General features: G+C 35.3%; 2 protein-coding genes across 2 annotated transcripts in view; one reads left to right on the forward strand and one right to left on the reverse strand.

Moving 5' to 3' along the window:
• Positions 1–9,470, reverse strand: part of LOC106134167 (flotillin-2) — a 187,284-nt gene extending 177,814 nt beyond the window's left edge. The window contains exon 1 of the mRNA XM_013334139.2: positions 9,281–9,470. Coding sequence (XP_013189593.2) covers positions 9,281–9,329 — 49 coding nt within the window. The 5' untranslated portion in view covers positions 9,330–9,470. The remainder of the gene's footprint in view (positions 1–9,280) is intronic.
• LOC132903164 (glucose dehydrogenase [FAD, quinone]-like) lies at positions 305–6,787 on the forward strand. Its single transcript, XM_060950569.1, has 5 exons — positions 305–570; positions 2,064–2,291; positions 2,668–2,800; positions 4,835–4,954; positions 5,173–6,787. Exons 1-5 carry the CDS (start codon positions 339–341, stop codon positions 6,449–6,451), a joined length of 1,992 nt encoding a protein of 663 aa, XP_060806552.1. The 5' UTR covers positions 305–338; the 3' UTR covers positions 6,452–6,787.
• Positions 9,471–9,606: the final 136 nt, after the last annotated feature.

Genomic DNA, 9,606 nt, shown 5'->3' on the forward strand with positions numbered 1-9,606 from the left:
TCAAAATAAAGATTAAAATTAAAGGATAGAAGCAGTCAATACAAAATTTGAGACTGCTTTCTTGACATAAGAGTAACCTGTTTTGTGATCCAGGAGTAGAATTCACAGCCAAGGGTTGTAAGGCAATTTGAAAAAAGTAAATAAAGGATCTGGCGAGTACTTTTTTAACTTGTTTCCAAACGGTATGTATACCATCAACGCTTACGGTTTTCCGGACGCCCCGCAAGTTCAAGGCGTCACATAACTTGGCACGCACTCGTACTACTAGCTTCATCCTTACTGGCCGCGGAACATTATAAAGAAAAAAAAGATTATTCTTCGTTTCTTCGATTTTCAAAATGAAACTTAACTTTTTAATACTCTCATTAATATTCGGAGTAAAATGTTCAAATGACGATAATACCGTAGATGACGACGTCTGGTCAAGTACGGGTACAAAGAAAGGGAAGTTATTTTGGCCTTACCACGAATCTGTTATAGATGCTATTTACAATACTGCCAAACATGGACCGAAAAAAAACATTGGCAATTATTTTGATTTCCTACGAGATCCCTACGGACTACCCCCTGGTGAGTTGCTTTAATTTTTATAGCGCATGCAATTTATAAAAAAAAGAAACTTGAATTAAAAAACACATTATTCGATTTTATATCAATTTATTATACTTCAATAGTGAAATTAGTAGTATAACGCCTTTATAAATCGTTTACAAGATAAATCCGTTAATTGCGCAAAGAAATTTAAAAAAACGTATTAAGCAACATCCACTTGCCTTAATATATTATTTAACCTTCAATATGTAAACTATCTTATGAAAGAGAACAATTAGATCATACTTCTTTTCATCGGTCGACCTTGCTCGCATTATTTAATGAAACCATATCATATACATACATCGAGTAATTTAAAAAAAAAAGGTGCTATATACTTTTGTACTTTTTTCTTTATTTCAAATTATATTTCTGCCAGGGTCAAAACTTATAACATTATAATATGTAATAATTGTTTTAAGAAAAATTAAAACAAATAACAACATTCACTGTTATCGTCCATTAAAATATTTCTTTGCATTATCAAAAGTTGTCTAAATGTATAGTTTTTCATACAAATATTCGTTTAAATGATATTTAATTACATGTGTATTTACTCAAATATTATTTTGTACAAAACTTGGTAAACAACATTTTGTAGATATCTTGCTTGAGAAATGCGGCATCAAAAGGCGTGTCCTTATAAAGTTATGTTTTATTCTCCTTTCGCTCACCGTTATTCATTAAAATAACGGACATGTAAAGTCAAAACTTGACTCTCAAAAGAGTTCATTGCCATTTCTACATAAATCTTTGTGCGGCATAACGAGGAATATATTGGCGGAACAATTTGTTTTCAATTACACCGAACATATTGCTTACGTTACGTTAAAAGTAGCAAACAGTTGAAATAACTAAATACGACTCTAAGAAGTTTTCAACAAAATACAGCAAAGCAATATGACGTACATAGTTAGTCTTTCTGCATAATGCGTTGAATAGAGTACTTAGTTACTTTATGGCCGACCTAATAACAGTGACTTGAATTCCATACAGAAAAACAGACAGCACCTACCCCGTAATATACCAAATTACTTAAATAAATTTTATGTCAGGATGCAAGTTTAAGTTATCAATTGTGATTTTCTAAGTCAAATTGCCTCACATTTGCCTAAGGAATTCACCTATTTTGTGAAAATGTATCTCTATGCAGCTCAACTCAAAGAGCATATATCTCTTCTCACAGATAATTTCTGAGATCACAATCTATATGCATACATAATCACATCACAATATAATGCACGACGATGTACCTTATACATACACATATTGTCACGTCTTTATCCCTTGTGGTGCATACAAAGCCAACAGTCTTGATAAAACTGCTAATGGCCCACTGATGCAATTAAGATTCGAATAGTGACAGGTTGCGCACCCATCACCTTAAAGAATAACCCCAAGTATATTAGTCTGTCCCTTAGATGTAATATATTTATATACTATAGCTAATTATATATTCCCAACCATTCCAGGACTTTCATCCCCACTCCCCGAATACGACTTCATCATAGTAGGTGCTGGATCAGCCGGCAGTGTGCTAGCATCTCGGCTATCGGAAGACAGGAACACTACTGTTCTACTGCTGGAAGCTGGCAAGCCAGAGATGCTGCTTACAGATATACCAGCAATGGCTCCCTACTTCCAGGCTACTGACTACACCTGGCAATACTACATGGAGCCCCAGCCTGGAGTTTGTTTGGGTAAGTTCAGTTAAGACACAGAGCTCGCCATAAAACAAACGGGCAATGACGCAAAAAGGAGCAAGCATGTTCTGAAAATTAGCCATAAATGACCAATGACCTTGGAACGACGTTGGATTATAAGTCCAGAAAATTTTGGGGGAACGGGTAATATCCAACAGGGATCGTGACTTATATGTTCGATATTTTAATAATCGAACCTCTCATGGAACAAATAATAAAAAAATTGTAATGGAATTCGGAAAAATAATCAGATTTCTGTGAAACTACCTGCGCATACCGTGAAATTCGACCACCACGACTGGCGAAGACCGGTTAGTTGAGATCAACTCACTGTTGCAAAATAAGTCTATATATTGATGCAATCATATTTCAGGTATGGAAAACCAGCGATGCTTTTGGCCACGGGGTAAGGCAGTGGGAGGGACCAGTGTCATCAATTACATGATCTACACGAGAGGAAGGCCGCAAGAATGGGACAGAATAGCGGCAGATGGCAATTATGGATGGTACGGACTCATACATAAAACCACCTTTTTCTCGCACTTTTTCGCAGTTTGACAGTGGATACTTTAAACACCTATTGTGATTGAACAAACTCGACTTACTCCACGAAAAAAGGCAACATAAGTTAGCGGAACAGAAAAATTAAAGATTTCTACTTGGTTCTTTTCTTATGTAAATCTAGACATTTACATCTTCAAGTGTTGATCCGACGACAAAGGCAACAGGAACTCTGTTAGACTATTGCATTTATACCTGAACCTTGGTAACTAACAAATAAGGATTGGCAACGTCTATTCATTGACTGATTTCAATTCGCATCACGTAGAGATTTTCGATTCCAAAAACAATATCTATGCTCTGCAATCAAAACGTGATAATCATAACATACCTAGAACAAATATCCCGACTAGTCGTCTAGACGTCTCGAAAGATGATATGCGAGCCAATGGAATTAAGTCTGAAGACGCCGAAGTCCAGAATAAGTGTAAAAATAAAAATCGAAAGGCGGACCTTGGGCCCACGCAAAGATGAGACTTTGAAAGAAAATAATATTTTCGTATCTGTCTAGAAAAGAGCAAGTGTTTCACAAGGATGTTTTAAACAATTTCATCCCTTATCCTGAAACCGTTATACTACTCTGTCAAGAAAGTAGCAGGAAAAGATCAATAATACACAAACTGTTTGTTATTCATCCAAATTTATTTTATCACCTTCAAAATATGCTCCTTTAGAAACGATACACTTACGCCAACGAATAATCTAATCATCAAAACATTTTTTAAACGCTGTTTCCGGAATTGAGGTCAGTTCTCGCCGCGAATTCTCTTGTATGTCTTCTACCGATTGAAAACGGGTGCCACGAAGTGGTAATTTGAGTTTAGGAAAAAGAAAAAAGTCGGCTGGAGCCATATCTGGTGAATATGGTGGTTGCTCGATGGTATTTGTTGAGTGTTTGGTTAAAAATTCGTTCACAATGATGGCCTTGTGCGAAGGTGCATTATCATGGTGCAAAATCCAAGAATTTTCTTTCCACAAATCTGGCCTTTTTCGTCGGATTTGCTCTCTTAAACGCCGCATAACACTCAAATAATATTCCTTATTTACCGTTTGACCTTCCGGCAAGAATTCCGAGTGCACAACACCGCGATAGTCAAAGAAAACAGTCAACATGACTTTGACTTTTGAACGACTTTGGCGTGGTTTTTTCGGTTTCGGTTCAGTTGGAAGGCGCCACTTCGAAGCTTGTTGACTAGTTTGCATGTCAAACTCGTAAACCCACGTCTCGTCACCAGTAACAATGCGTTTCATGAATGTTGGGTCGGAATTGACTCGTTCTAGCATGTCCTCAGCGACTCTCATGCGATTGAGTTTTTGAAAAAAATTCAGGTCTTTTGGGACTAGCCGAGCGGCAACATGTTTCATACCCAAATTATTAGTTAAAATGGTACGGATCGACTCGTGAGATACAGAAAGTTCGGTGGCTATCTCTCTCAAAGTTGAATGAGGATTTTCAGTCACTATTTCCTTCACTTTTGCGATGTTAACTTCAGTTGCAGACGTTGATGGCCTACCAGAGCGAGGCATATCTTCCATCACATCTCGACCGCTTTTGAACGCTTTGTACCACTCATAAGCACGAGTTTTTGATAAAGTCGATTCACCGTAAGCCTTCTGTAACATTTTCAGTGACTCCAAACACGATATTCCATTGGCAATGCAAAATTTAAGACAAACTCTTTGTTTGATGTTTTTATCCATTATGAAATTAGCAATACACACTAGATATGATATAACTAAAAATAGCACTGTATTTAATGTAAACAACAGATGCAACAGTTGGAAGTTTTAAAAATGGAAAACAGTTGTGCCAATCTAACAACAACAAAAAAAAACAAAAATTTGAATTTGGAACCATAAATAAATAATCCATTCCCGATACTTTTCTGACTGAATGTATACAAATTTAGCTTGTCATAATATTCTATGGATATATGTAAATTCTCGGATATAATATTTGAAAATGTACTATTTTGCAGGTCCTACAATGATGTCCTTGAATATTATAAAAAATCTGAAAAGGCCAAGCTTGATGGATATGAAAATAGTCCAACTCGGAACAAAGATGGTAAAATGCCAGTGGAGTTTGTGCAAAGAAGGTAAATACATTGTATTATATTATTAAAACAATGATGGAAAAACAAGAAGAGTACAAGCCGTAATCAATGGTTTTCCACTAGTCTAGTACTTTTTGATAATAAATAATCGACTACGCATTTTTTTAGAGCTCATTTAAATTTATATAATAATAGTTCTTATTATTATTATTAGCTACATAAAAACCGGGCAATTAACAATAATATTTTCCACGTTTCAGAACCAAATTAATAAAGGCGTTTTTAGAAGCTGGAAAACTACTTGGACATCCAACAATAGACTACAATTCTCCGGATGAACTTGGTTTTGGGCACGTCCAAGTAACAATTGAAAATGGCCACAGACAAAGTGCGGCAAAAGTATTTCTACACAAACATAAAAACCGACGAAATCTCCACATCCTCCCAGAAAGCACTGTTGCAAGAGTACTAATTGATGCACAGACCAAAACAGCAACTGGAGTTGAATTTATAAGAAAAGGAAAAACACATGTCATCAAGGCTAGGAAAGAAGTAATTGTGTCCTCTGGGCCCATAGCCTCACCTCAGCTTCTGATGCTGTCTGGTATAGGTCCCAAAGACCACCTCATATCAAAGGGTATACATGTTATACAAGACCTTCCTGTCGGTCAAACTTTATATGATCATATATGCTTCCCGGGCGCAATATTCGAGCTTAACACAACAGGAGTTACGCTAAGCGAGAACAGAGCCTTAGATCTATCCTCTATTTTCTCTTGGCTTAGAGATGGTGATAGTGACTTGGCAAGTCCTGGTGCAGTAGAAGGAATAGGGTATATAAAAACTCCTGTCTCCAGCGATCCTGAACCGATTCCCGACATAGAACTAATCAGTATTGGAGGATCAATATTAGCAGATGGAGGACCTGGTGGAAGCAAGGCTGTTCGAAAAGGAATGAGAATAAGAGAAGAAGTTTTTAATGAAGCATTCGGACCAATAGATAACAAAGACGCGTGGAGTGCATTTCCCATGCTGCTACACCCGAAATCTGTGGGTCGTTTGGAGTTAAAAGATCGAAATCCATTCAGTCATCCCAGAATGTATGGAAATTATTTGAGTGATCCAAGTGATGTAGCAACATTTGTGGCAGCCATACGCCACATTCAGGCATTGGTTGCTACGGAGCCATTTCAAAAGTTCGGGGCACGAGTTTACCCAGCAAACTATCCAGCTTGTCGTTCTACTGTGTTTGACTCGGATGAATACTGGGAATGCGCTATTCGGACACTGACTGCGACTCTTCATCACCAGATTGCAACTTGCCGTATGGGACCCGTTGGCGATCCATTAGCTGTAGTAGATCCGGAACTACGTGTACACGGTATTTCAAGTTTACGTGTAGTGGATTCAAGTGTGATACCACGCACAATTTCAGCACATACTAATGCACCGGCGATAATGATCGGAGAAAAAGCTGCGGACATGATAAAAGACAGTTGGAGTGCTAACAAGAAAGTGTATCGATATAATAATAAGTAAATCTGAGAACCAAAAGTAAGTACCATAAGAAGACGTATAGGAAATAAATGTCGACGACACGACGTCTGATTAGTTACGCTTGTTATAATTTACTCCTCATTTTAAAACAGCTCAGAAACAATGTATAGCAAATTGTAAAATAATTTTAAGGAACCCTAATCTTAAGTTTAGTATTACATTAAAATTAGTATTACATTTAATTAAAGTAATCTTCTGTAAGTATGTAATATATCCATCATACAGCTTTTGACATATGATAAATTTATGTTCGGCGTTACCACCAGTCGAAGTGAAAGTAAAGTTTGCAATCAAGCTATCAATATCGCTTCAACCCACTCTGTATTGCCAAACCAAACCACATTTGTTCTATGAGATTTTTTTACTGTAAGGTTACAATTAGTGGTCAGAAGGTTCGCTTTAAAATTATTTACCTATAAACACTTGTCCGCACTGTAACATTATATTTATATTTTTACCGCGCTATTATTACTACAAATAGTTTTAAAGAATTTGCTAGTGTTTTATATTCATGCAAGCAAAGAAATTTGGTATGATGCAAATTAACATATATGCATATAGTCACGTCCATATTCCTTGCGGGGAAGGTAAAAAGCCGGGAACCGCGCGGCATCCACAGAACAAATAGATATAACGAGTAAAGCAAGGCGATAAAACAGAGTGCAGGGTAAAAATCGAAGTGGACAGTGCCCAGATAAGGGATAGGCTTACATACTTGGGATTCTTTTTTAGGCGATGGGCTAGCAACCTGTCACTATTTGAATCTCAATTCTATCTTAAAGCCAAGTAGCTGAACGTGGCCTATCAGTCTTTACAAGATTGTTGGCTTTGTCTACCCCGCAAGGGATATAGACGTGATTATATGTATGTTTTCTATTAAAGGTGGTCTGAAACTAAAATGTCACGAAATTAAACATAAAATTTACGCAATCATTGCAATAATTTCTGTAGGGACATTTATAGAAAGCTGCCAAGGTTCTTCGGGTTTAAGGTTTTACGGGATATCTAGGAGTTTGGATTATGATTTTTTGGAGCAGAATCAGGATAGCAGCATGACACAATCTGTAAAGAAGGAATCATCTTAATTTTTTTTTTTCATTTATGGCAGATTATTTTCATATTTTTTTTATTAATACTCTGAGCTTGAGCTTGAGCTATCAGATTGTTTTTGAATACATAGAAACATATGTATGGGATGACTAACATGAGACACTAAAAGCAGCATATGACATGATACCACTTAACCTTTATTGAGCTAATTGTGTTGTCACATCAAGCCTGAAATTGGAAGTCCAACATGACAAGATGAGCAGTTTGAATAAGAAACTGTGAGTCATTTTGATACATAAATTTATCTCTTTCTTAGTTTTCAAATCCAAATATATAATAAAATTATTATAGACCAATTTCTGTACTTAAAAATTGTTTTTCAAAAAACTATATGGATATAAATGATGATGTGAAACAGAACAGCGCTGGGGGAAGGAGAGACAATAGTCTCGAATATACCAAGGGCCATGTTGAGCTAGAGGGCTTAATAAAGAAATTTACAGTATTAATTTTACATTAGACCAAATCTATACTAATATTTTAAAACGGAAAAGTTTGTTTGTTTATTTGAATGCGTTAATCTTAGGACCCACTGGTCCAAATTGAAAAATTATTTTTGCATTGAATTTATCGAGGAAGGCTTTAGGCTATATAACATCACGTTGCAACTATAAGGAGCAAAGAAATAATGGAAAAATGTGTGCGGACAAAGTCGTGGGCACAGCTAGTATAAAATAAAAAATCTTGTGTCTGAAACAACAGGAAAATGCAACTTAAATCAACAATTACTCATATGGATGTTCATATGATACTCAGGGGGAAATACTAAAGATATGCTATAATATTATTGTGCAAGAAATATAAACACATTTTATTCCTATGAGTCACAATTTATCACTAGCTATTGGTGAGATAAACTAATAGATATCAGTTACAAATAGAAGTTAACATTTAATACATGCTTGGTTTGGTCAAATGGAATTCTTTCCGTCTAATCAGTTATCCCATGCCATCCCAACTAATATTAGTTATTTATAGTCACGTTTGTACTCCATATGAAGTAAGTTTTAAGTTTTCTTTCATGTTAAACAACTTTACCGACTGACTTAATTTTGATGAAACTTGATACAAATACAGTTTAGATATTGGAAAAAGGCATTGATTACTTTTCCAGTAATTTTTAGAGGAATGAGAATATGAGAGTTTAATACAGATGGATTTTGTCTACCTCTATGCTTAATTTTAGTTCAATCAATTCAGCTGTTTAATTTTTGATAAATTTATTTATTAAACATTAAAGCAAAAATAATATAAGATGAGCGAGAATATGAAATGCACTAAGTAATTTTGTATGAATTGAATCTTCTATTTGTCCTTGAATCTCATAGGTAGAGTTTAAAATGGATTTTTATAAACCTTAACTGTTATAATGACGATTAGCATTAGAAAAATGTAGTAGGTAGTTAAAAGATATACTGATATATAATGTGTACTCTTAAAGAAATGTGCCTCATAGACCTTTATACGACGGATCTAAAAAACAAACATTGGATTGGGTACCTGTGTAATTTATACTACTCAATATTTCCCCATTTTTATTAGGATAGCTCTAGATACTATAATATTAAAGAATTTTTAACTTAAACGTTAGTCGAAGTTATTATAATTCACAGTAAACGAAGAAATAAACATATCAAAATAAAAAAAAGAAATAAACAAATCGGTGTTATTTAAATATTGCATACTAGATTTGGATTTTACCTGAAACTATAAGCGCCTCGTTAGGTCCGACAGTGTGAATATTGCCCATTTTAGAAATTGCACCACTGGACTGCACTGAACACTTGTAATTCACTTTTAATTTAAAGTTATTATTTAACAATAATCAATATTTTAATAGTTACTCACTAACGCGCCGATCACAAACAAGACTATTGACTTGACATTGACAACTGACAATCCAAAAATTTAATCCAATCCCAATTGTAGATACTTTTATAGTGTCAAGTTTGACAACCTAACGTCCAGTAAAATGTATGTACACTTTGGATCCCTGAAAGTTTCCTGCTTTCCTATTGGTAGGTAGA

Source organism: Amyelois transitella, chromosome 22, assembly GCF_032362555.1.
Source record: "Amyelois transitella isolate CPQ chromosome 22, ilAmyTran1.1, whole genome shotgun sequence".
Classification (NCBI taxonomy): domain Eukaryota; kingdom Metazoa; phylum Arthropoda; class Insecta; order Lepidoptera; family Pyralidae; genus Amyelois; species Amyelois transitella.

Coding starts and splice junctions, on each gene's coding strand:
- LOC132903164 (XM_060950569.1), top strand. CDS start 339: ATGAAACTTAACTTTTTAATACTCTCATTAATATTCGGAGTAAAATGT. Junction 2,292..2,667: donor CCAGCCTGGAGTTTGTTTGG/GTAAGTTCAGTT, acceptor ATCATATTTCAG/GTATGGAAAACCAGCGATGC. Junction 2,801..4,834: donor GCAGATGGCAATTATGGATG/GTACGGACTCAT, acceptor ACTATTTTGCAG/GTCCTACAATGATGTCCTTG.